This window comes from Salmo salar, chromosome 06 (genome assembly GCF_965601325.2).
Source record: "Salmo salar chromosome 06, fSalSal1, whole genome shotgun sequence".
In the NCBI taxonomy this organism is placed as follows: domain Eukaryota; kingdom Metazoa; phylum Chordata; class Actinopteri; order Salmoniformes; family Salmonidae; genus Salmo; species Salmo salar.
Genome location: NC_138296.1, coordinates 90,087,501 through 90,114,802, shown reverse-complemented (window position 1 = coordinate 90,114,802; position 27,302 = coordinate 90,087,501). Strand labels below are relative to the sequence as shown.

At 41.5% G+C, this 27,302-nt stretch overlaps 2 protein-coding genes and 1 long non-coding RNA gene across 5 annotated transcripts in view; 1 reads left to right on the top strand and 2 right to left on the bottom strand.

The window, feature by feature from the left end:
- The window catches only part of susd6 (sushi domain containing 6), a 69,987-nt gene extending 62,207 nt beyond the window's left edge, over positions 1–7,780 (bottom strand). The window contains exon 1 of the mRNA XM_014205930.3: positions 7,458–7,780. The gene's annotated coding sequence lies outside the window, so the exon portion shown is untranslated. The remainder of the gene's footprint in view (positions 1–7,457) is intronic.
- A 9,439-nt stretch (positions 7,781–17,219) lies between these two features.
- Positions 17,220–19,717, bottom strand: LOC106608161 (uncharacterized). Its single transcript, XR_001329403.3, has 4 exons — positions 19,142–19,717; positions 18,435–18,826; positions 18,005–18,320; positions 17,220–17,650 (listed from the first exon to the last, which is right to left on the bottom strand). It is a non-coding gene; the product is annotated as an uncharacterized LOC106608161 (long non-coding RNA).
- Positions 19,718–20,252: 535 nt separating this feature from the next.
- On the top strand, positions 20,253–26,217 carry LOC106608160 (acyl-coenzyme A thioesterase 1). Of its 3 annotated transcripts, none has more exons than XR_014392746.1 (4): positions 20,253–21,040; positions 21,824–22,029; positions 22,432–23,281; positions 24,362–26,217. XR_014392746.1 is itself a non-coding variant. In XM_045721108.2 (4 exons), the coding sequence occupies exons 1-4, from the start codon at positions 20,500–20,502 to the stop codon at positions 24,407–24,409; spliced, it is 1,266 nt and encodes a 421-aa protein (XP_045577064.1). In that variant the 5' UTR covers positions 20,253–20,499; the 3' UTR covers positions 24,410–26,217. The 3 variants fall into 3 exon arrangements, 2 of the variants coding, with proteins under 2 accessions (XP_045577064.1, XP_014061406.1); XM_045721108.2 differs by having other exon boundaries at positions 22,432–22,902; XM_014205931.3 differs by having other exon boundaries at positions 22,432–26,217.
- Positions 26,218–27,302: the final 1,085 nt, after the last annotated feature.

Sequence of the window (27,302 nt, the reverse complement as noted above, 5' to 3'; positions counted from 1 at the left end):
TCTGACCGTTTGAGCAAACACATGCACATTTGTGGCCTGCTGGAGGTCATTTTGCAGGGCTCTGGCAGTGCTCCTCCTGCTCCTCCTTGCACAAAGGCGGAGGTAGCGGTCCTGCTGCTGGGTTGTTGCCCTCCTACGGCCTCCTCCACGTCTCCTGATGCACTGGCCTGTCTCCTGGTAGCGCCTGACAGACACAGCAAACCTTCTTGCCACAGCTCGCATTGATGTGCCATCCTGGATGCGCTGCACTACCTGAGCCACGTGTGTGGGATGTAGACTCAGTCTCATGCTACCACTAGAGTGAAAGCACCGCCAGCATTCAAAAGTGACCAAAACATCAGCCAGGAAGCATAGGAACTGAGAAGTGGTCTGTGGTCCCCACCAGCAGAACCACTCCTTTATTGGGGGTGTCTTGCTAATTGCCTATAATTTCCACCTGTTGTCTATTCCATTTGCACAACAGCATGTGAAATGTATTGTCAATCAGTGTTGCTTCCTAAGTGGACAGTGTGATTTCACAGAAGTGTGATTGACTTGGAGTTACATTGTGTTGTTTAAGTGTTCCCTTTATTTTTTTGAGCAGTGTATTAGTAAGAAGTAAATGTGGTATATTGCTCAATTTCATTACCTTTTTTGTGACCCGAGTCTTTAAACCAAAATATCAGATGAGACAAAATGTCCAGCTGCCTCTTTAAGGGTGGGAGGTTACTGTGGGAACGGGGCCACTTGAGGTTTGTCAGGTGTGTGTGTGTGTGTGTGTGTGACTAGGGCGTCTCTTCGCTATCAGTTGAAGCAGCAGACTCAAACTAACGTTGAAAGGCAAACTAGCTTGTGATTAACACGATGTAAATAACCAAGAAACACGAGGACAAAGTCTCACTTTGTAGACTTTATAGAGTTAATTAGACAAACTTCTATCCCTGTGCACAGCGCCTCCAAAAATGAATCTATCAGCATTTCACTCAGAGCATACAGCTCTCCTGCCAGGCATTGTTGCTACCTCAGGTGGGATATAGGATTCTTATTTTTTTAGTGGGATTAGCAACTATGAAACAAAACAGCTACTGCAGCATTTTTCTACAATAAAAATCAGAAGCATGTGCTCATACATGACAATTTTTATTCACAAATGTAATGCTGGCACTGTAGAGATCTACAAATTGACCACACGCCAACATGGCTGGTAAAATATATGTTCATACCCGCCAATACCTAAATCTACCTGCATTTGGCGGGTGTTCATTTTATGCCCTGCTTAGAAGTGTTTACTTTGCAGGCTGACTAGCATTTACTGAAGCCACACAATTCAAAAGAAAAGGCTACATCTGATATTGTTGCCTAGAATGAATGTTCACGATTCACAAATTATTTAGATTGACATGATTTGATTGATTCTTTGGGATTGAACCGAATCCCAACTAATACAAACGAAGAAGTGAATAGTCCTTTAGTCAAAAATGGTAGTTTAAAATGAATCGTGTGAATTGTTTTAAAAAAGTAAATCAACTTCGTATGACCTTATTTTCCAGTGTCTGTGAATTTTCATTTTTTTGGGGGGGGGGAACATCACAAACAGTTAACTAGAGGGTACAAGATATTTTTTGAATTGGCTACCTAATTAATCTGTTCTATCATATTTTAAAAGGCCTACCTGCTGCCGTAATGTCCGACTGTCACTCACTCCTTGAGCAATGGCCCCCTTGCCTCACACTATCCAGGTTAAGCGCACAAACACAGATGTGCTAGAGTCATTCCGATCCTGGTCGATATGATTTTTTATTGTTTAAATATTTTAAATAAAATAATGTATTAAATGAATTTCCATTACTTTTCTTAAATGTTTCAGATTTTATAATTTTCCAAAACTTTTCCAGGCCAGGAAAACACAATTTTAAAATTCCATGACTTCTCCAGGATTTTCAAGAATGTAAGAACTCTGGATAATAGAAGACGGACTCGACATACAGAAATGTAAGGAAAAAGGAACAGCACATCAGAAATCAGCTCAATGTAATTGAAGAATTCATAGCATATAACTACTCCTGGGAAAATTGTAATAGTTATTGATCCAAAACGAGGATGTTCTCTAATACTTTTGACTCTATAACAAAGAACACAAACAGCAAAAACATATACATGATCATTTACAATCAGTTGTTAAAGACTACCAGAACCTACTGGATTTTCCAATAACATGACAAAATACCAACCCAAAAGGCCTGTAGAGTTGATGGTATCCTAAATTAAATGACAAAATATACAGACCACAAATTGGCTATACTTAAAACATCATCCTCAGCTCTGGCATCTTCCTCAATATTTGGAACCAAGGACTGATCACCCCAATCCACAAAAGTGAAGACAAATTTGACCCCAATAACTACCGTGGGATGTGCATCAACAGCAACCTTAGGGAAATCCTCTGCGTTATCATTAACAGCAGACTCCTATCATTTCCTCAGTGAAAACAATGTACTGAACAAATGTCAAATTGGCTTTTAACCAAATGACCATACGACAGACCGCATATTTCACCCTGCACACCCTAAGTAACAAACAATCAAACCAAAACAAATGGCAAAGTCTTCTCATGCCGTGTTGATTCCAAAAAAATGTTTGACTCAATTTGGCATGAGGGTCTGCTATACCAACTGATGGGAAGTAGGGTTGGGGGAGAAACATACTATAAAACCCGTTTACACAAACAAGTGTGCAGCTAAAATTGTAAAAAAAAAAACATTTCTTTCCACAGGGCCGTGGGTTTCGACAGGGATGCAGCTTAAGTCCCACCCTCTTCAACATATACAGTTGAAGTCGGAAGTTTACATACACCTTAGTCAAATACATTTAAACTCAGTTTTTCACAATTCCTGACCTTTAATCTTAGTAACAATTCCCTGTCTTAGGTCAGTTAGGATCACCACTTTATATTAAGAATGTGAAATGTCAGAATATTAGTAGAGAGAATCATTTATTTCAGCTATTATTTCTTGCATCACATTTCCAGTGGGTCAGAAGTTTACATACTCTCAATTAGTATTTGGTAGCATTGCCTTTAAATTGTTTAACTTGGGTCAAACGGTTCGGGTAGCCTTCCACAAGCTTCCCACAATAAGTTGGGTGAATTTTGGCCCATTCCTCCTCACAGAGCTGGTATAACCGAGTCAGGTTTTTAGGCCTACTTGCTCGCACACACTTTTTCAGTTCTGCCCACAAATTTTCTATAGGGTTGAGGTCGGGGCTTTGTGATGGCCACTCCAATAGCTTGACTTTGTTGTCCTTAAGCCATTTTGCCACAACCTTGGAAGTATGCTTGGGGTCATTGTCCATTTGGAAGACCCATTTGCGACCAAGCTTTAACTTCCTGACTGATGTCTTGAGATGTTGCTTCAATATATCCACATAATTTTCCTTCCACATGATGCCATCTATTTTGTGAAGTGCACCAGTCCCTCCTGCAGTAAAGCACCCCCACAACATGATGCCGCCACCCCCGTGCTTCACAGTTGGGATGGTGTTCTTCAGCTTGCAAGCCTCCCCCTTTTTCCTCCAAACATAATGATGGTCATTATTGTCAAACAGTTCCATTTTTCTTTCATCAGACCACAGGACATTTCTCCAAATAGTACAATCTTTGTCCCCATGTGCAGTTGCAAACCGTAGTCCGGCTTTTTTTTAATGGCACTTTTGGAGCAGTGGCTTCTTCCTTGCTGAGCAGCCTTTCAGGTTATGTCGATATAGGACTCGTTTTACTATGGATATAGGTACTTTTGTTGTACCCGTTTCCTCCAGCATCTTCACAAGGTCCTTTGCTGTTGTTCTGAGATTGATGTGCACTTTTCGCACCAAAGTACTTTCATCTCTAGGAGACAGAACGCATCTCCTTCCTGAGCGGTATGACGGCTGCGTGGCCCATGGTGTTTATACTTGCGCACTATTGTTTGTTCAGATGAACGTGGTACCTTCTGCGTTTGGAAATTGCTCCCAAGGATGAACCAGATTTGTGGAGGTCTACAATTTTTTTATGAGGTCTTGGCTGATTTCTTTTGATTTTCCCAATTAGCCTATCAGAAGCTTCTAAAGCCATGACATCATTTTCTGGAATTTCTAAGTTGTTGAAAGGCACAGTCAACTTAGTGTATGTAAACTTCTGACTCATTGGATACAGTGAATAAGTGAAATAATCTGTCTGTAAACAATTGTTGGAAAAATTACTTGTGTCATGCACAAAGTAGATATCCTAACCGACTTGCCAAAACTATAGTTAGTTAACAAGAAATTTGTGGAGTGGTTGAAAAACAAGTTTTAATGACTCCAACCTAAGTGTATGTAAACTTCCGGCTTCAACTGTATATCAATGAATTGGCGAGGGCACTAGAACAGTCTGCAGTACCCTGCCTCACCCTACTAAAATCGGAAGTCAAATGTCTACTGTTTTCTGATGATCTGGTGCTTCTGTTCCCAACCAAGGAGGGCCTACAGCAGCACCTAGATCTTCTGCACAGATTCTGTCAGACCTGGGCGCTGACCGTAAATCTAAGTAATATAAAAAATAATGTTGTTCCAAATAAGGTCCAGTTGTCAGGACCACAAATACAAATTCCATCTAGACACCGTTTCCCTAGAGCACACAAAAAAACTATACCTACCTCTGCCTAAACATCAGCACCACAGGTAACTTCCACAAAGCTGTGAAATCTCTGAGAGAGAAGGCAAAAAAGGGCTTTCTACGGCATCAACAGGAACATTAAATTTGACATCCCAATTGGGATCTGGCAAAAAAAGAATTGAAATCAGTTTTAGATCCCATTGCCCTTCATGGTTGTAAGGTCTGGGGTCAGCAAACCAACCAAGAATTCACAAAATGGGTCAAAGACCAAATTGAGACTGTATGCAGAATTCTGCAAAAACATCCTCTGTGTACAAAGTAAAACACCAAATAATGCATGCAGAGCACAATTAGGACAATACCCTTTAATTATTAAAATCCAGAAAAGAGCTGTTAAATTCTACAACCACCTAAAAGGAAGCGATTCCCAAGCCATTACCAACCGAGACTAACCTGGAGAAGAGTCCCCTAAGCAAGCTGGTCCTATGGCTCTGTTCACAAACGCAAACAGACCCCACAGAGCCACAGGACAGCAACACAATTAGACCCAACCAAATCATGAGAAAACAAAAAGATAATTACTTGACACATTGGAAAGAATTTACAAAAAAACAGCAAACTAGAATGCTAATTGGCCCAAAACAGAGAGTACACAGTGGCAGAATACCTGACCACTGTGACTGATTAATTAATTAAATTAAGGAAAGCTTTGACTATGAACAGACTCAGTGATCATAGCCTTGCTATTGAGAAAGGCCGCTGTAGGGAGACCTGGCTCTCAAGAGAAGACAGGCTATGTGCACACTGCCCACAAACTGAGGTGGAAACTGCGCTGCACTTCCTAACCTTCCTGCCAAATGTATGACCATATTAGAGACACATATTTCCCTCAGATTACACAGATCCACAAAGAATTTTAAAACAAACCCAATTTTGATAAACTCCCATATCTATCAGGTGAAATACCAGTGTGCCATCACAGCAGCAACATTTGTTGTGACCTGTTGCCACAAGAAAAGGGCAACCAGTGAATAACAAACACTACCCATATTTATGTATGCTCCCTTTTGTACATCATTACAACACTGTACATAATGACATTTAATAAATGTATTTATTCCTTTGAAAGTCTGGTGAGTGTAATGTTTACTGTTAATTTCACTTTTGTTTATTATCTATTATACTTGCTTTGTCAATGTAAACATATGTATGTTTCCCATGCCAATAAAGCCCTTTGAATTGAGAAAGTGAAGGAGAAAGAGAGAGAGTAGAAGAGAGAGAGTATAAGAGAGGGACTCAGCATGGAGAGCATGAGAAAGCGAGGGAGAGAGAGAGTAGCATGGAAGCAGAGAAAGAAAGCCTTTGTTATGGAGGCCATTATGTGGTGTAAACCCATGCAGGAGCATCCCTATGTGCTACTGCACGAGATAGAAGGGACATTTACCTTTTCATTTCTGAGATTTCAAAACGTTTTGGGGATCAAGTAGTAATTGTACTTATTGCTTATTTTGTTATCACTATTGCTTTGTAATGAGCCATTATGTTAATCGGGCTATGATATATGACCACAATGCTTAAACTTAACATTTACACTTGGGGGGGGGGGGGGGGAATAGAAAAAGAAAACTGATTTTTTTGTTTAACTGCGCCTAGTAAACTTGGCCAAATTGAATTAGCAAATGCCCTCATAGTACAGCGGATGCTTCAATGGCCCGAGTCACACACACCGACACGTGCAACTGTACTGATTGCAGTGCGCCGGACCGACTGTATATGTACGCATTAGCTGCTGCGGGACAAAACACCGAGCAGAGCCGACACTGTAATCTATGCCAAAATGTCACATATCCACGGAGCGTCAAACAAGTCTACATTTTGATACATTGTAATCAGTTGAACATTCGGATACATTGCAACAATGTTTCACAAAACAGCTATGATGTAGCAGACCTAGCAGATGACAACAATGTAGTACACACTATAGGGTGACGTGCATTGTTAGTGATCTGCTTGCATGTCAGGAGGACACAAGGTTATAAGGTTGGGAAATATGATTAATGATAGCCAATATTACAGTACTAACGTAACCACTATCACAATGTACCACCGTAACTAATAATTTAGTATACTCTACAATAGCTGATGATCTGGTTTATTAGACAAAGGTTAGAGACAAAGGGTTCTTGTAACAAAATAATCACAAATCTGTTGTAGAACCACCCATTTAAAGGGATGGGCAGCTCTATACTGTAATAACACTTTTTATATGCATTTTATCCACTGCTTCTCAGTAGGTTTGGATGGTATTGCTATACTGGTAGCGAGGTATTATGGTAGCTATCTATCTTAGGCATCGTCATCCACAACGGGGTTCCTTCCTCATTGCAGTGGCCCTTGCCCGTCCTCTCTCCTCCCCCTATCTCTGTTGTGGCACTGACAGACATGTATGTCATTGTTGGTTTACAAACACATTAACGGTTCAAATAGCCTTTGAAGGGTCAGAGTCTATTAAATTAGATTCATTAACTAGTAGATAGCTCTAGCCACTAGCCAACCTTATCCTAGACCTAGGACATTGTTGAGTGCACACGGGTAGAAGGCAGCTAATAGACAGATGTTATCGTAAATGACAATAGTATTAGTTACACAGTAGTTAGTAACATTGGTTTCTGTTTTTCACAGGTTCAAAACATAGACAATAGGCCCAAGCCAAGGAGGCCGACATCAAAAGCAGTATACTGACAGAGGGAGAACCCCGATAGCAGTGTCACAAGCCAGAGTGATCCCGTATACTTAGCTAGCTACTGTACAGCTAGCTTGAGAAAAACATAAGAATGAAGACACTTACCAACGAAAAGGCTACCTTCAAGCCCTCCTCTCCGTTCTCACTGTCTGGTCATGGACTCAAATAGCCAGACTATCCTCCAATTGATTTTGTTATTTTTATCGCGAATAATAGTCTTTCCTGTGGTGTTGTCGCTTCTTCCGCGTCGTCACAACAGCTAGCAAGACCGTTTCTATCTCACGGCGAGCAGAGGAAAGCGGAAACACTTCCGCCTGCTAGCGAGCTCCACACCAGCAGCCTCGCTTTCGTACGGTTTCCATGGGAACCAGTAGTAGAGCCTATGGTCAGGTTGTCTTTATTATACGACTGTAGAATGAAGATGGACATTCATTTAAGCCTCAAATTGGCTATACAATTGACTTTATCCGTCATAAGTGTAATCTACAACACTAATTGTTTTACTCGGTGAAGCCCAGGCCAGGAGGTCTACAGTGACTTGGCCCGAGCGGATAGTTTGACTGCGAGAGGGGCGGGGCAGGTCCACAATGTACTGTGTGAACCAATTACGTATATAGATAGACTGTTGGATTGCAGATAATATGGGTCCGTTCGTAAATTCACTCTGGCTATCTACTCCATCACACGTGTTTAGCAGATGTTATTGCGGGTGAAGCGAAATGCTTGTAATATATCCGGTGTCAGTAAACGTCGGCAAAGAAGCGTAATTAAATTGTTGCCAGCAGCACAGTTAGTCATCAACGCTTTGGATAACATGAAAACATCCTAACCACCTCTGCTAGGGTAAGTAAAATTGTCAAAGGTGTTCCCTTGTTGTGCTGCTCATTTGTGTCTGGAAATAGCTAGCAAGCTAGTCAACTTTAGCCAGTTAACTTCAGTGCTTGACTGCCGTTGTAAGGTCAGAACACTCAGATCAACCCTACTCCTCTGTAAGAGTGTCCAGTGTGCGCTCTGAATTTACGAAGGACATTATGACAACACTCTGAATTTACGAATTATCCAGCGCGCACTCTGACATACTGGAGGCAAATTTACGAACGCACCCTATGAGAACACAGATAAAACAAACAGATATTTCACTGGATGTTTAAATGTGAAGCCTCCGCTTTCTGTTTCCACTCACTGCCAAATATGGTAGTGAGTTAAACCCACTAACGTGCAGTGGGAGAAGATGGATTTTAGCCTACATTTGGCAAATTTTCTCATCGATTAAACATTTGATCTCAATACAGTTTTCTGTTTCCAAAACTAGAATGAACAGAGTGGACTAAGGTTTGTAAACTTTAACCTTTGCAAAAGTTTTTTAAAAATCGCGTTGTTTAGGAGTGCAAAGGCGAATTGTTACTGCACACCCCCATTTCACAGGGTAGACGTTCCCGAAAGAAAAATATGCAGATGATGCCAGAACGCACCAATAGGATCTCGCTTTCTCGTGCTTGGCTCTGCCCACTATGACTCATTTGTTCCCATTGGAAACGACAGGTGGTGGTATATCTTGGTTTAGTTACGAAAATCTTTGAGGAGAGGCTTTGAACTCACCGGTAAGCCACATTGATACTCCTTAGAAAAGCCGTCTTCCATAGGAATGAATGGAATCCTACGGTATTTAATTTAAATAGTTATTGGACAAAATTATATGCACTTATGTATGTTTTTGTTGTTATAGTGGGAAGAGTCACATTAGTACTTTAAAAAAATTATACTTTAAGGAAAATTGTTTTATATATTTTATTTATGTTTAGTTCACATAACTTAAAAGTATGCATTAAGGTGTCTAATAGAATAAACGTGGCTAAAACAAATGTAGACATTAGTAAATGCATATCTATAGCTTCCAAAATATGTTTTACAATTGTAGGGGAGTGCCAAGATGGAGGCGCGAGGGCTTCAAAACAGCACCCCCTTTACGTATATATCTATAAATCATTGGTGTGAACTTTTGGTGTGTTAGTAAATTCACTCTGGAGTGCCAGAGTGCACACTCATAAATTCAGAGCGTTGTCAGATTGTCCTCTTAAATTCAGAGCATTTCTCTTTCGGAGGGCACACTGGACGCTCTGGCCGAGGAGTAGGGTTTGATCCGAGCATTCTCTGACCTCACAACTGCAGTCAAGCACCCAGGCAAAAACAAAGAGATAACAGACAGACAAAGAGAGAACACCTCACTCTGACCATTTTACTCTCCCTAGCAGAGCTGGTTAGGCTGTTTTCATGTTATCCAGAGCGTTGGTAACTGTGATGATGGCAACAATTTAATTATGCTTTTTTTTTGCTGACGTTTACTAGCACCGGCCATATTCAATGGGTGTTGAGCGTTAGTAAATTCATCAATTATTCTGCGCTCTGCACACTCAGTTGAGTGCTCTGAAATCGGAGTAGATAGCCAGAGTGAATTTACGAATGCGCCCTTTTGTACTTATTTTCAACCAGGAAAATATTACGGCGACGAGCATTACCAGGTCGTAGTTACCAAAAACCCAAATTCAGAAAGCCCGCCTACTCGACCAATTAGATGGAGAGTGATGATGCTTATGCAGGCTCATATGGTCCACCTAGCTGACCAATCGGATGAAGGCGTGTGACGACGCATATTCCTGTTATCGGGAAACGCCTCATTTTCGAAATGGCATATCTCGAGTTTGAGGACTAAATACGGTCGGGAACAAGAGTAAAAAAAAATCTATTTAGAAAATTACAAAAGTTTTGGGCAAAAAGTTAAGTTGTCTTTTCTTGTTTAAATAACTAATAGCTTACTTTTGCTACTCTTGCCTTAAATGAGCTAGCTAGCGTAAAGGATTCCATCAAAGACTTTTATAACTAAACCAAGAGACCACAGCCTGTCGTTTCAAATGAGCCATAGTGAGGCGAGCCAAGTACGAGCTAGCGAGATCCTATTGACTTCGTTATAGCATCATCTGCATGTTTTCGTTAGGGAACGCATACTCTGAAGTGCGCGTGTGCAATAACTAAATTCGCCTTTACACTCCTAAAATCTTTTGCAAAGGTTAAAGTTTACAAACCTTAGTCCACTCTGTTCATAACAGATTCTAGTTTTGGAAACAGAAAACTCTATTGAGATGAAATGTTTAATCGACGAGAACATTTACAGAATGTCTGCCAAAACTTTTTTGGGTTACTACATGATTCCATATGTGTTATTTCATAGTTTTGATGTCTTCACTATTATTCTACAATAAAGAAGATAGTAAAAATAAAGAAACCCTTGAATGATTAGGTGTTCTAAAACTTGACTGGTGCTGTATGTACAGAGAACTGGGGGGCAGTCAATGAACTTGAGCCACCGGGAAGGGAAAGGGGGATACCTAGTCAGTTGTACAACTGAATGCTTTCAACTGAAATGTGCCTTCCGCATTTAACCCAACCCCTCAATCAGAGAGGTGCAGGAGGGCTACCTTAATCGACATCCACGTCATTGGTGCCCAGGGAACAGTGGGTTAACTGCCTTGTTCATGAGCAGAACAAAGTCTGATTTTTACCTTGTCAGCTCGGGACCCAAGTCAAAACATACAGTAGCCTACACCAAAGTCAGATTTTTTTTTTTTTGCAGTATCTGTACTTTACTATTTATATTTGTTGACTACTTTTACTTCACTACATTCCTAAAGAAAATAATGTACTTTTTACTCCATACATTTTCCCTGACACCCAAAAGTACTCATTACATTTTGAATGCTCAGCAGGACAGGAAAATGGTCAAATTCACGCACTTGTCAAGACAACATGCCTGGTCATCCCTACTGCCTCTGATCTGGCGGACTCACTAAACAGAGAACATGCCTGGTCATCCCTACTGCCCCTGATCTGGTGGACTCACTAAACACATACTTCGTTTGTAAATGATGAAGTGTGTCCCTTTTTTTTTTTTTTAATGGTGCCATCTGGTTTGCTTAATATAAGGAATTTGAAATTATTTGTACTTTTGATACTTAAGTATATTTAATACAGTAGCAGTAAAGGCCTAGTGTACACATTTGGTGGGGATTTTAAAATATATTTTTCTGTAATTGTGATTTATCATGGGCTGCAGCACCCTCCGCACCCCTACTTCCCGCAGCTATGGTTTCCAGTGGTTCTGTGGTTGTGCTTCCTGCAGCTATGGTTTCCAGTGGTTCTGTGGTTGCGCTTCCTGCAGCTATGGTTTCCAGTGGTTCTGTGGTTGTGCTTCCTGCAGCTATGGTTTCCAGTGGTTCTGTGGTTGCGCTTCCTGCAGCTATGGTTTCCAGTGGTTCTGTGGTTGCGCTTCCTGCAGCTATGGTTTCCAGTGGTTCTGTGGTTGCGCTTCCTGCAGCTATGGTTTCCAGTGGTTCTGTGGTTGCGCTTCCTGCAGCTATGGTTTCCAGTGGTTCTGTGGTTGTGCTTCCTGCAGCTATGGTTTCCAGTGGTTCTGTGGTTGTGCTTCCTGCAGCTATGGTTTCCAGTGGTTCTGTGGTTGTGCTTCCTGCAGCTATGGTTTCCAGTGGTTCTGTAGTTGTGCTTCCTGCAGCTATGGTTTCCAGTGGTTCTGTGGTTGCGCTTCCTGCAGCTATGGTTTCCAGTGGTTCTGTGGTTGCGCTTCCTGCAGCTATGGTTTCCAGTGGTTCTGTGGTTGCGCTTCCTGCAGCTATGGTTTCCAGTGGTTCTGTGGTTGTGCTTCCTGCAGCTATGGTTTCCAGTGGTTCTGTGGTTGTGCTTCCTGCAGCTATGGTTTCCAGTGGTTCTGTGGTTGCGCTTCCTGCAGCTATGGTTTCCAGTGGTTCTGTGGTTGCGCTTCCTGCAGCTATGGTTTCCAGTGGTTCTGTGGTTGCGCTTCCTGCAGCTATGGTTTCCAGTGGTTCTGTGGTTGTGCTTCCTGCAGCTATGGTTTCCAGTGGTTCTGTGGTTGTGCTTCCTGCAGCTATGGTTTCCAGTGGTTCTGTGGTTGTGCTTCCTGCAGCTATGGTTTCCAGTGGTTCTGTGGTTGTGCTTCCTGACACTATGGTTTCCAGTGGTTTTGTGGTTGTGCTTACTGAAGCTATGGTTTCCAGTGGTTCTGTGGTTGTGCTTCCTGAAGCTATGGTTTTTGGCAAGGCCATTTTCTGCTGAACCCCCCCCCCCCCCAAAAAATAGTTTCTGTGCCATACAATACTGGTCAACATGAGCTACCAAAAATGATCCTGAAGTGTGCCAGGCCTTGCCGAACGTGATCATTCACAGCTGCCTTGAAGGAACACAGAGCAGAAATCTTTAACTAGCAAGCAAGTTGCAGCAATGAAGAATTGAGTGTGTGCACGTTCACACGAGAGAGGGGGGGGGGGGGAATTCTGGCAGGAGGGAGATTTTCTGCCGGCTCAGGCGCAAAGTAGACTAATGACAAAATAAGATGTCAGCATCAACGAATCTCCCAAAGGGATATTCAATGTCTGCTTTTTTTAAATCCATCTAAGAATAGTTGCCCTTTTTTGCGAGGCATTGGAAAACTTCCCTGGTGTTTGGTTGAATCAGTGTTTGAAATTCACTGCCCGACTGAGGGTGCTTACAATTATCTGTATGTGAGGGGTACAGAGATGAGGTAGTCATTAAAAAATCATGTTAAACAATATTATTGCACACAGAGTGAGTCCATGCAACTTATTATTTGACTTGTTAAGCACATTTTTGCTCCTGAACTTATTTAGGCTTGCCATAAAACGGGTTGAATACTTATTGACTTAAGACATTTCTGCTTTTCATTTTTTAATTTGTTAAAATGTCTAAACATAATTCCACTTTGACATTATGGGATAGTGTGTGGGCCAGTGGCACAATCCCAATTTAATGCCAAGAGTGTGCAAAGCTGTCATCAAGGCAATGGGTGGCTACTTCGAAGAATCTCAATTATAAAATATATTTTGATGTAACTTTTTTTTGGGTTACTACATGATTCTATATGTTATTTCATAGTTTTGATGTCTTCACTATTATTCTGCAATGTAGAAAATAGCAAAAATAAAGAAACTCATGAGTAGGTGTGTCCAAACCTTTGACTGGTACTGTGTATATACATATTTTTATGTTCAGAGAACTTGGGGGAGGGGCAAATAAACCACCCGCGGGCCAGTTAGGGAACCCTGGTTTAGTAGCTACCTCTCATCGGCACAATACTGTTCTGGTTAGCAAATGCAAATGAATTACTTAATCATACAATGTGATTTTTCTGGATTTTTGTTTTAGATTCCGTCTCTCACAGTTGAAGTGTACCTATGATAAAAAAAACTACAGACCTCTACATGCTTTGTAAGTAGGAAAACCTGCAAAATCGGCAGTGTATCAAATACTTGTTCTCCCCACTGTGTGTGTTAATACTCCAGACCATCTTGCAAGGCAGACTGAGACAGCATTGACTTTCCATACTGAATGATCTCTACTTCCTTTTAGGGCTTTTATTGGGAGGTAGAGGAAACATGTCAAACCATTTGAGTGCAAATAGAAAGCAACATTTCATCCATGTACATATATCTACTGATGCACTGGCACTTACAGTGAGGGAAAAAAGTATTTGATCCCCTGCTGATTTTGTACGTTTGCCCACTGACAAAGAAATGATCAGTCTATAATTTTAATGGTAGGTTTATTTGAACAGTGAGACAGAATAACAAAAAAATCCAGAAAAACACATGTAATAAATTGATTTGCATTTTAATGAGGGAAAATAAGTATTTGAAAGGATTTCTGGCTCCCAGGTGTCTTTTATACAGGTAACAAGCTGAGATTAGGAGCACACTCTTAAAGGGAGTGCGCCTAATCTCCGCTTGTTACCTGTATAAAAGACACCTGTCCACAGAAGCAATCAATCAGATTCCAAACTCTCCACCATGGCCAAGACCAGAGCTCTCCAAGGATGTCAGGGACATGATTGTAGACCTACACAAGGCTGGAATGGGCTACAAGACCATCGCCAAGCAGCTTGGTGAGAAGGTGACAACAGTTGGTGCGATTATTCGCAAATGGAAGAAACACAAAAGAACTGTCAATCTCCCTCGGCCTGGGGCTCCATGCAAGATCTCACCTCGTGGAGTTGCAATGATCATGAGAACGGTGAGGAATCAGCCCAGAACTACACGGGAGGATCTTGTCAATGCTCTCAAGGCAGCTGGGACCATAGTCACCAAGAAAACAATTGGTAACACACTACGCCGTGAAGGACTGAAATCCTGCAGCGCCCACAAGGTCCCCCTGCTCAAGAAAGCACATATACATGCCCATCTGAAGTTTGCCAATGAACATCTGAATGATTCAGAGGACAACTGGGTGAAAGTGTTGTGGTCGGATGAGACCAAAATGGAGCTCTTTGGCATCAACTCAACTCGCAGTGTTTGGAGGAGGAGGAATGCTGCCTATGACCCCAAGAACACCATCCCCACCGTCAAACATGGAGGTGGAAACATTATGCTTTGGGGGTGTTTTTCTGCTAAGGGGACAGGACAACTTCACCGCATCAAAGGGACGATGGACGGGGCCATGTACCGTCAAATCTTGGGTGAGAACCTCCTTCCCTCAGCCAGGGCATTGAAAATGGGTCGTGGATGGGTATTCCAGCATGACAATGACCCAAAAACACACGGCCAAGGCAACAAAGGAGTGGCTCAAGAAGAAGCACATTAAGGTCCATTAAGGTCCTGGAGTGGCCTAGCCAGTCTCCAGACCTTAATCCCATAGAAAATCTGTGGAGGGAGCTGAAGGTTCGAGTTGCCAAACGTCAGCCTCAACCTTAATGACTTGGAGAAGATCTGCAAAGAGGAGTGGGACAAAATCCCTCCTGAGATGTGTGCAAACCTGGTGGCCAACTACAAGAAACGTCTGACCTCTGATTGCCAACAAGGGTTTTGCCACCAGGTACTAGGTCATGTTTTGCAGAGGGGTCAAATACTTATTTCCCTCATTAAAATGCAAATAATTTTCTAACATTTTTGACATGCGGTTTTTTTTCTGGATTTTTTTGTTGTTATTCTGTCTCTCACTGTTCAAATAAACCTACCATTAAAATTATAGACTGATCATTTCTTTGTCAGTGGGCAAACGTACAAAGTCAGTAGGGGATCAAATACTTTTTTCCCTCACTATAAGAGGCAGGGTCCACTCAGTGGGGACAAGTCAGGATGGTGAGTACACCTGACAGAGCATCATTAGTCTTGCACTATACATATTCTACATGCTTTAGTTTTAGGGAATGTATTATGGCCTAAACAACAAACTTGTGCCACTGGGAAGGGAAAGAGGGATACCTAGTCAGTTCTACAACTGAAATGTGTCTTCCGCATTTAACCCAATCCCTCAATCAGAGAGGTGCAGGGGGCTGCCTTAATCGACATCCACATCATCGGCGCACGGGGAACAGTGGGTTAACTGCATTGCTCATGGGCAGAACAACAGGTTTTTTACCTTGTCAGCTCGGGACCCAAGTCAAAACATACAGTAGCCTACGCCAAAGTCTGATTAACCGTAGTCTTTTTGTGTTGGTGTGATCAGTCTTCAAGAACTGAAAAATCGAGCAAAATCAAAAACACTTGTGAATTGCTGAATTAAGAGGACAGTTCCCAGAGTCAGTGGTGTAAAGTACTTCAGAAAAAAATTCTTTAAAGTACTACTTGTCTTTTTTTTTTGTTGCAGTGTCTGTACTTTACTATTTATATTTTTTGCAACTTGCTTCACTACAGTCCTAAAGAAAATAATGTACTTTTTACCCCATACATTTTCCCTGACACCCAAAAGTACTCATTACATTTTGAATGCTTAGCAGGACAGGAAAATGGTCTAATTCACGCACTTGTCAAGACAACATGCCTGGTTAACCCTACTGCCTCTGATCTGGTGGACTCACTAAACACATGCTTCATTTGTAAATGATGTTGAAGTGTGTCCCTGGTTGTCCATAAATTAAAAAAACAAAATGGTGCCATCTGGTTTGCTTAATATAAGGAATTTGAAATTATTCGTACTTTTGATACTTAAGTATATTTAATACAGGAGCAGTAAAGGCCTAGTGTACACATTTGGTGGGAATTTTAAAATAATTGTGATTTATCATGGGCTGTAGCACCCTCCACACCCCTACTTCCTATGGTTTCCAGTGGTTCTATGGTTGTGCTTCCTGAAGCTACGGTTTTCAGCAAGGCCATTCTCTGAAATCCCCCCCCTCCTCTTTTGGGACTGTAAGGCCTGGCACACTTCAGAATCATTTTGGAGGCTCATGTTGACCAGTAGTGTGGACCACAGAAAGTATTTGACTCTAGCCACAAAATTAAGGAAATTAGAGGGGGGGGGGGGGGGGTGTTTCGGCAGGCAAGAAAATGGCCTTGTCGAAATACTCCCACCCCTCATAATTTTGTGGCTAGAGTCAAATACCTTCTGTGCCACACATTAGTCAAATACTTTCTATAGAACAAACTTCGTCAGGCAACCAAAATTAATAATTAATGTATGCGTGTTATATTCAGGGGTGGAAAGAGTACTGTAAAATCCTACTCTAGTAGACGTACTGTTACTTTAATGAAATTGTAATCAAGTAAAAGTACTGGTGTAAAAAAACTAAAGTAAAATAGTCATTTAAATTACTCTAAAAGTTACTTCTAAAATAATTAGCTATTTCAATTTTGATGGTTATTTGTATTATCCTTTTACAAGAATGGAAGTTCATGTGAAAAGGTTGTGGCAATTGAATGCAAGCTTCACAAACAAATGAATATTTAAAAAAATGTACTTTTCTATATACTACTGTATATGTAGTATTGTTTACATGTAATGCGTGACAGGCTAAATGTTCCATAAAACACCAGATAATAACCAACAAGATAAGATTCACCACAGCTGATTTTTAATATTAAATCTTCAACTTCACATATACGAATGTTAACTCACTTCATTTCTTCTCTGAATTTACCATTCAGTTTCAGTAGGAGCTGATTTTCTAAGTTAATTGAGTCTATCCTGGCTCGCTTTGCAGTGAAGAGTAGTCCAGCACAGCTAAAAAGATGCTCACAGGCGGCAGATGCAGGCAGGTCTGTGTTGAGTTTGAGGGACAACTTCTTTATGTCTGGAAACAAATGAAGCAAATCCATTTTGTCCGATGGACTAGCAAGATACCCATCCAGCTCCCCTGTACCTTCTGACCGTTTGGTTGTCAGTGATGAGAAGAAAATTCTCTTCATCAGAAGAATGCTGCCTTAGATGCTCAGTCTCGTCCAGAGTGATTGTGTCAAGATGATTGTTCAGGTACGCCAAACCTGTACATTGGAAACAACATTCACATTCAGTGCTTCAGTAAACTCTGTTGTATGTGGCTGGCAACACAATCATATTATTGGCATTGCAATAGCGCTAACACTGACTTCCACACTTGGTATTCTCAGATACTGAGATTGTATTTGAACAACTCAAATACATTCAGACCTAACATATTCTCTAATGTTGAGGTGAGTCCATGTCTGGCTGTACCCAAACATAGTTGTATGCAAAGGTTATTGTCCAGCAATAATGATAAAAATAACAAAAAAAAACAATTAACGAAAATACTTAAAGACCAAAAGATATCATCATATGGACAATGAGGAAAAACTTTTGGAGTAAAGAAATCATACCGGCTGTGATGACATCAGCTTTGTCAGTCTAAGACGTCTTGAACTTTGGAAGAAGGATTACAGCAGCAAGAAGCTGTGGCTCCTCCATCATTTCTCCAAAGAGCTTTTGGAGACCGTTCTGAATGGCTCTGATAAGTGGTAGGCACATTTGGCAAGATGCTTCCCGCCTTTGAAGTTTTGTTTTTAGTAAGAAGATCACTGGCAGCAGCCACCTCATATGCGTGTTAGTCTCAGGCTGTAGAATGTTCAAAGCTGAGACCAAAGGCGTCATCACTTTGCAGTATTCATTCAAGAAGGACATTTCTGCGGGCTCAGCCTGAAAGATAAGGTAAGGTAAATGTAATACCTCTTAGAATTCTAACATTTCATTGACAATAAATATTACTGTAATAGGAAAACATTACATTTTATTCAAAGAATTGCTACTCACATTTTCACTTTTAATTCTTCTCACATTTCTTATGGCATCCTCCCCCTTCTCTTGTATGATATGTGTGATCCTCTCCACAGCCAGGTAAGTTGATTTCCAACTTGTTTTGGATGGATCAACTGCAGTTTGCACTCATTCTCTACAACTTCATTAGCTAAGGTTGACCAGCCCGTTTTTATTCCACATGGCATTGACAAAAGACGGCCTGGACAACCTTTTGTAGCTATCACTATTTGTTTATGCCAACGCAGAATCTGTTGCAATTAGGTTCAGCAGGTGACATACACACTGTTGATCAACCATACTTTCTGAAAAAGTTGGTCGCAGATGTGGGTGACCAGCGTTTCAGCCTCCTCCTCGATGAGTCCACGGATGTAAGTGTTTCTAAGTACCTGGGGGTTGTGATAAGATACTTTAGTAAAACCAAGCAGACAATTGTATCAACATTTCTGGGGCTTGTTGAGTTGGAGGGAGGAGATGCCAAATCTATAGCCTGTGCTGTTGTGGCTTTCCTCGAAGTGTTGTCTTAAAAAAGAAACTCCTGGGGATAGGGACTGACAATGCCTCTTATGACGGGGATTAACAATGGGGTCCATAAAGTGCTGAAGGAATGGCCTCAAATATCTGGTTCTTATTCGCTGTGTGTGCCACTCTCTGCAGCTTGCTCATTTGTAGGCCTAAACATATTTAGGGTGTCTTTTACTCACTTTTTGTCTCTCCCACGAAGTTATTCCTCTCTCCTACAGCGTCCATCACAATTACATGCACATGGCCAATTATGCAAATTAGGCGATGACGTCATTTAGCGACTTTTAGGACAGCCAATAGCTACTTTCCTTACTGAGGAGTTGGCAACACTGCATGTTACTTGTCACTGACAAACAAGTGAACAGTTCTTGCTACAACTAACACGGAACCCAAACCGGCTGCGCACGTGAGCCATCGTGCATACATTTATTTTGTCCCCCTACACCAAATGCGAATACGACACGCAGGTTAAAATATCAAAACAAACTCTGAACCATTGACATTATTTTGGGGACAGGTCGAAAAGCATTAAACATGTATGGCTAGTTAGCTTGCACTTGCTAGCTAATTTGTCCTATTTAGCTAGTTTGCATGTGGGTACCTGCTTCTATAAACCAATGAGGAGATGGCACGTGGGTACCTGCTTCTATAAACCAATGAGGAGATGGGAGAGGCAGGACTTTCAGCGCTACCTGCGTCACAAATAGAAAGGACTTGTATTTTATCCCTTGGCAACCCAGACTTGTTGGCGCGCGCGAGCAGTGTGGGTGCAATAATTGAATAAAATGGATTCCTACATTTATTTTGCGACGCTCGCGCACGCGACGTGTCCGGTTTGGTCAGCATGTAAAGGCGAAAACTTTGTGCTTGCCATGATGTGTATCCTTTTTCTAGATTGTACTATGAAACGGATGGTTATGAAAATGTACTTAAGTACATTTTGAATTAAGTAAAAGTACAGCCTTTTGAAAAATACTCAAAGTACAAGTACACAGAAAAGCTACTCAATTACAGGAACATGAGTAGTTGTTATTCGTATGTTAAATATAGAGGAAGGAGTAAAATATAGGCAAGCAATAAACATTTCGGAACAACTACTAATTGAATACGACATGGGAGAGATGCCGAATTTTGGCAAATATATTTATTTATAGACTACACCTTGAAACAAATAGCTAAACCAAAAACGGCAGACATTACTAGTGCCTACCCTGCGATAAAACCGCCATTTCATTGCTGCAAGAATTGAGTGTATGCGCGTTCACGCGAAGGGGAGGGAGATTTCCTGTCGGCTCGGGAGCAAAGTCGACTAATGACGAAATATGATGTCAGCATCCACGAATCTGCTTCCTTCTTATGTTGAAAACAACGGCTGCCATGTTGGAGTTTGTGTCAGGTCATATTGTAGCTCAAAGTAAATATTACAGCTCAAAGTAAGAGGCGTCCGTCTCGTAACGGAAAAAAGGACCTACAAAAGTGCAGCGGCAGTACTAGATGGTGTCATTCTTTTGGAAATAAGATTAAAAGAGTTGGAGTCATGTTGGCCCAATTGGTGTACCAGGAATTTCTCTCAACAACAAAACCCTGGTTTCTATGGTTATACACATCAATGCGGTCGAATTCGCAACAGGTTCGCGTCCGTCTTCTCCCCAATCCTCGCTGTTTCTTCGACGAACCGATTCACATGAAGGTAGATGGACTTTCTCCGCACCAGAAAGTGGAATTGAGGTCCAAACTCAGGGACGACAAGGGAATCATCTTCAAAGCTTCCGCTCTGTACTCCGCAGACTCTACAGGACAGGTAGACCTGTGCCTCTCTCCCTCTCTGGGTGGAAGTTATACCGGAGTTGAACCCATGGGCTTGTTTTGGGCAATGATGCCCGAGACTCCACACCGCAAACTATTGAAAAAGAATGTGTTGAGTTCAATGATGGTTGATATAGAAGCGCTGCATGAGGACACAGGTGAGATCTTGGCAACAGAGACTAACGAGAGGCAGTTCATGACGGAAGGACTGAGGAGGATACCGTTGGGCATGAAACATGGGAGAATTCGGGGGACCCTCTTTCTACCACCGGGTTAGTTGTGTAGTTGTGTTAGTTGTTATATATATATATATTTCCATTGCCGTTGTGCCCTGTTTCGTCATGCCTTTCTGAAGTTTCACATTTCTCTCCTATCACATCGTTCTCTTGTCTGCCATCTATCGTTTATCTTGCACATATGCTTGAAAGTGTTCTTAACAGCAATGTGTCGTGAGATCTCAGAAAAACACAAATTACACTTGTAGGATAATAGGCCTTTGTATTAGGCTATTCAACTTTGCATCGTAGACTCATTAAACAGAATGTGTATGTGTTTGAAGGAAACCGTTACATAACAGCCATAACTTTATATGTCGCTATCTCTCTGCAAGGGAGTGGCAGGTAGCCAAGTGGGCCAGTAACCGGAAGGGCACTGGTGTCTTGTTTTGCACGCTATGTTCAAAATAATAAAATGCAGTACTACAGGATATTTCTTAAACGTAGCTCTTTATTAGCTAGCTACAACTTGCATGTTCACTTATCTCCAACCATGATCAACTGACCATGACCTAACCATCTGGGTGGTCTTAACCAATCATAGCACAGTATGATAGGGTGGTAAAATACATCCAATTTATAATTCAGTATCTTTACACACATGACTATTACAACTGTTTGCCTTTGAACAAGGCAGTAAACCCCCAACAACTTCTCCCCATGTCGTGGATGTCAAACATCCCCCAGACCTCTCTGATTCAGAGGGGCTGAGTTAAATGCATTTCAGTTGTGCAACTGACAAGGTTGCACAACAACCCTTTCCTATTGCCCCGTCCTCAGGGCCAGGTCCGTTTCCTGGTATCCTGGATGTGTATATTCTGGGTGGAGGTATATGTGAGGTCCGGGCCAGTCTGCTGGCTAACAAAGGCTTTGTGGTTCTGGCGCTGGCCTACTCTGGCTTCCAGGACCTGCCCAAAACCATGCCCAAATACCTTGACCTGGAGTACTTTGAAGAGGCCATCACATTCCTGAGGAGACAGCCACAGGTTAGTTGCGGAAGAAGAGCAAGGCCCTGTATTCATAAAACATCTCAGAGTAAGAGTGCTGATCTAGGATTACTCTCCTCGTGTCTATAGAATATTCAGCACTCTTACTATGAGATGCGTGGTGAATATGGGCCATTTGTTCCATCCATGAGAGGTAAATGCCACCTTAAGGTTCCTTTCACTGGACTTCAATAGTTTAACTGTGTAACTGCTGCCACCTAATGGCTGCTGTTTCTCTACACATATCAACTAAACAGACAAACTCATAACAATGACAACATAACAACAATGCTCTTTATGTGTTCAGTTTAACCATCCTATTTATTGGTTTGTCAAAACCAGGTTACTTTGATTGTCTTTAATGATTTTTATCTCTTGGCAAACCATTGTCTTTTTCTCTAGGTCCAGGGTCCAGGAATAGGAATCCTGTCCATCTCTAAGAGTGGTGAACTGGCTCTATCCATGGCCACTTTTCTCTCTGGCATCTCAGCCATAGTCTGGATCAACGGCTGCAACGCTAATGTCATGACGCCACTGCACTACAAAGACCTCGTCATCCCTCCCCTCATACCTATCCTAGAGAACATGACCCTCACACCATCCGGCCTTCTCGACATCCGAGATTCCTTACCGGATCAGATAACAGAAAGGAACCGTGCTTCCGTGATCCCGATAGAACGATCCGGTTCTAGGTTCCTTTTTGTTGTCTCTGAGGACGACAGGAACTGGAACAGCTGTCTCTTTGCTCAGCAGGCCGCCGCCCAGCTGAGGCATCATGGGAAAGATAACTTTGAGGTGGTGACGTACCCCAGGGCCGGTCATTTCCTGGAGGTGCCCTACATGCCCCACTGCCCGTCTGGCTTCCACTCTGCGGTGGGTAAGGTGGTGGTGTTTGGGGGGGAAACTAAAGCCCACCATGAGGCTCAGCTGGACCTGTGGAGGAGGGTCCAGGAGTTCTTCAGGACACACCTGAAGGACAACAGCAACACTGTCCAGAAAGCCAGGCTGTAACACTAAGAGAATGGCTGCTTTCCTGGTTGACTACTTTGCAGACTCCTGCCCGATCTCAATGTTTGGATAGGTGTTTAACATATCAGCTTACCACATCATATGATATAGTAATCTGATGTCCGACAGTGCAGTCAATGACGTGGCACATAACCATTGCTTAATGCAATGCAATGCCTGCAATGTAGTCAGCCTGGAACTCAACTAAATTATCCAATTGGAGACGAGTATCATGAATAAGCCTGTGAGTGTGCTGCTGTACTTTATTTAACTGGATTCTGTTATCAATAACTTTGATATATTATATACAGTACCAATCAAATGTTTGTACACACCTACTCATTCCAGGGTTTTTCTTTTTGTATTATTTTCTACATTGTAGAATAATAGTGAAGACGACATCAAAACTATGAAATAACACATATGTAATCATGTAGTAACCAAATCAAAATATATTTGAGATTCTTCAAAGTAGCCACCCTTTGCTTTGATGACAGCTTTGCATGCTGTTGGCATTCTCTCAACCAGCTTCCTGAGGTAGACTCATGCAGTCACCTGGAATGCATTTCAATTTACAGGTGTGTCTTGTTAATTTGTGGAATTTCTTTCCTTAATACGTTTGAGCCAATCGGTTGTGTTGTGACAAGGGAGGGGTGGTATACAGAAGATAGCCCTATTTGGTAAAATACCAAGTCCATATTATGGCAAGAACAGCTCAAATAAGCTAAGAGAAATTACACTCCATCATTACTTTCAAGAACCATCAAGCGCTATGATGAAACTGGTTCTCATGAGGACCGCCACAGGAAAGGAAGACCTAGAGTTACCTCTGCTACAGAGGATACGTTTATTAGAGTTAACTGTACTTCAGATTACAGCCCAAATAAATGCTTCACAGATTTCAAGTAACACACATTTCAACATCAACTGTTCAGAGCAAACTGCGTGAATCAGGCCTTCATTGTCGAATTGCTGCAAAGAAACCACTACTAAAGGACACCAATAAGAAGAAGTGTCTTGCTTGGGCCAAGAAACGAGCAATTATACAGGTGAAAATCTGTCCTTTGGTCGGATGAGTTCAAATTTGAGATTTTTGGTTCCAACTGCTGTGTCTTTGTAAGACGCAGAGTAGGTGAACAGATGATGTCTGCATGTGTAGTTCCCACCGTGAAGCATGGAGGTGTGTTTGGGGTGCTTTGCTGGTGACACTGTGATTTATTTAGAATTCAAGGCATACTTAACCAGCATGGTTACCACAGCATTCTGCAGCGATATGCCATCCTATCTGGTTTGGGCTTAGTGGACTATATTTGTTTTTCAACAGGACAATGACCCAACACACCTCCAGGCGAGTGATGGAGGAGGAGAGTGATGGAGTGCTGCATCAGAGTGCTGCATCAGATGACCTGACCTCAACCCAATGAGTCAGACCGCAGAGTGAAGGAAAAGCAGCCAGCAAGTGCTCAGCATATGTGGGAACTCCTTCAAGACTGTTGGAAAAGCATTCCAGGTGATGCTGGTTGAGAAGAATGTCAAGAGTGTGCAAAGCTGTCATCAAGGCTAAGGGTGGCTATTTGAAGATTCTCAAATATAAAATATATTTTGATTTGTTTAACACTTTTTTTGGTTACTACATGATTCCATAAGTGTTATTTCATAGTTTTGATGTCTTCACTATTATTCTACGATGTAGAAAATAGAAAAAATAAAGAAAAACCCTTGAATGAGTAGGTGCTCTAAAACTTTTGACTGGTAGTGTATATTCAGTGGTGATTTTAGCATGTTAATCTTGGTGGGGCAAAACATTTTTAAATGGGATGCATGCCAGCAATGCCACAATACTAAACAATACATTAATTGCACAATAACGGTGACAGACGGTGTCCACAAACTGTTAGGGCCAACAGCAGTCCCAGTACCTTAACACTGCTACACCTGGCTATCAGCATAGCCATGTCTGGCAGTGAAACAGTTCATTCAGCCTCATTTACTGCCTTAAAAAAACCCAGCTGATATGGCTGACTTGCTTAAATAAATGTGGTTTCTACTGACAATTGAGATGTACAAACTGTGGCATAAGGGGACGACAAGCGGATAAGAGGCAATCGGTCATTTCGATTAAGACATTAATGAGCGTGCTAGGACAGACGTAGTCAATATAACTATTTGTTCAGCACTTTTGAAATGTACAGTGACAGAATTCAGAATGGGCCATTCTTAGTGTTTTCCCTGTACACCAAGTCAGAACTATAGGATAAATAAAGGGGTCGTATAAGCAGACAATGAAAGCTCTTACAATATTTGGTTATTACATTACATCTCAAAAATTGGTTAAAGGCTACATGTGCACCACCAAGTCAGAACATTAGGCAAAATTAAGAGGTGAAAATATACCAAATTATTAGGATGAGGCACATGGGCTACTACCATCTTACTACACAACATACACTTAGTATTACTTTCTTAGCTACATTATACATATTGCCCTGGCATATTACATAGTTTATTCAGCAGCATACAATACATTTTTGGACTCACCTTGTTGTGCTCTGCTCACTTGCACAGGAGGGTGGCGCTGCGGTCCATTGTGTGCAAACTTTGTCCTCAAAGTCTGGCATTCTCTTGATTTATGGTGCTTTCAAGACAACTGGGAAATCAAAAAAAAATACAGGTTGAATCATGATGAAGTCAGTGATCTTCAGGTCGTAGCTCTAGAAAGTTCCTGAATTATAATTCAGAGTTGGATGAAAGTTCAAAACGTATTTTCCCAGTTTTAGCTCGTTTTTCCAGAGTTCCTAGTTGTCTTGAACTCACTAAAGTCTGATTTTGCAGTTCCGAGTACTTAAGTAAACATATTTGAAAGTACTACTTAAGTAGTTTTTTTTTTGTCTCTACTTTACTATTTATATTTTTTTACTACTTTTACTTCACGGCATTCTTAAAGATAATATGTAGTTTTTACTCCATACATTTTCCTTTAAACCCAAAAGCACTCATTACATTTTGAATGCTTAGCAGGGCAGAAAATTGTCAAATTCGCACAATTATCAAGAGAACATCCCTGGTCATCCCTACTGCCTCTGATCTGGCGGAGTAACTAAATACAAATGCATTGTTTGTCAATTATTCCTGAGTGTTCGAATGTAAATTTTAAAAAAATTAAAAAATACTTAAATTGTGCCGTCTGGTTTGTAATATAAGGATTTTTATATTATTCGTACTTTTCTATTGGTTAGAGCATTGGGCCAGTAAACAAAATGTTGCTGGATGGAATCCCCGAGCTGACAATGTAAACATCTGTCGTTCTGCCCCTGAGCAAGGCAGTTAACCCACTGTTCCCCGGGCACCGAAGACGTGGATGTTGATTATAGCAGCCCCCCGCACCTCTCTGATTCAGAGGGGTTGGGTTAAATGCGTAAGACACAATTCAGTTGATTGCATTCAGTTGTACAACTGACTAGGTATCCCCCTTTTACTTTTTATACTTAAGTATATTTTAGCAACTACGTTTATTATTGATACTTAAGTATATTTAAAACCAAATACTTTTAGACTTTTACTCAAGTAGAACTTTACTGGGTGACTCTGAGAATGAGTGCAGAACTGGTAAGTAGTTACTTATAGATATCATTCATTCAGGTGGCTAGCTGCCGGCAGAGACTTCTATTGCAGTGACATTGAAGTGCTCTCTCTGGCTGGTATTACTTAGCTTCTTACTTCCTCCTTCTAGCTGGCTAACATTAAATGGAGTACCTCAGCAGGAGCAAAAAATACGCTACTAAGTTCATATAATAACTTTGTTTTACAGAGAGTAGGCTACTGAGACCGACAGTGATTGGGTGCTCAATGGTGAGGATGAGGCAGGCTGCAATGCATGCAGAGTAGACCGAGAGGGAGGAAGCAGAGGAGACAGAGAGTGAGGTTAGTACAGTGGTTCCCAAACTTGGGGTCGGGCGCCCATGTGGGTCCCCTGAAAAAATCTGTAAGAAAAAAAAAATATATATATAAACTCAGCAAAGAAAGAAACGTCCTCTCACTGTTAACTGCGTTTATTTTCAGCAAACTTAACGTGTAAATATTTGTATAACCATAAGATTCAACAACTGAGACATAAACTGAACAAGTTTCACAGACATGTGACTAACAGAAATTGAACAATGTGTCCCTGAACAAAGGGGGGGTCAAAATCAAAAGTAACAGTCAGTATCTGGTGTGGCCACCAACTGCATTAAGTACTGCAGTGCATCTCCTCCTCATGGACTGCA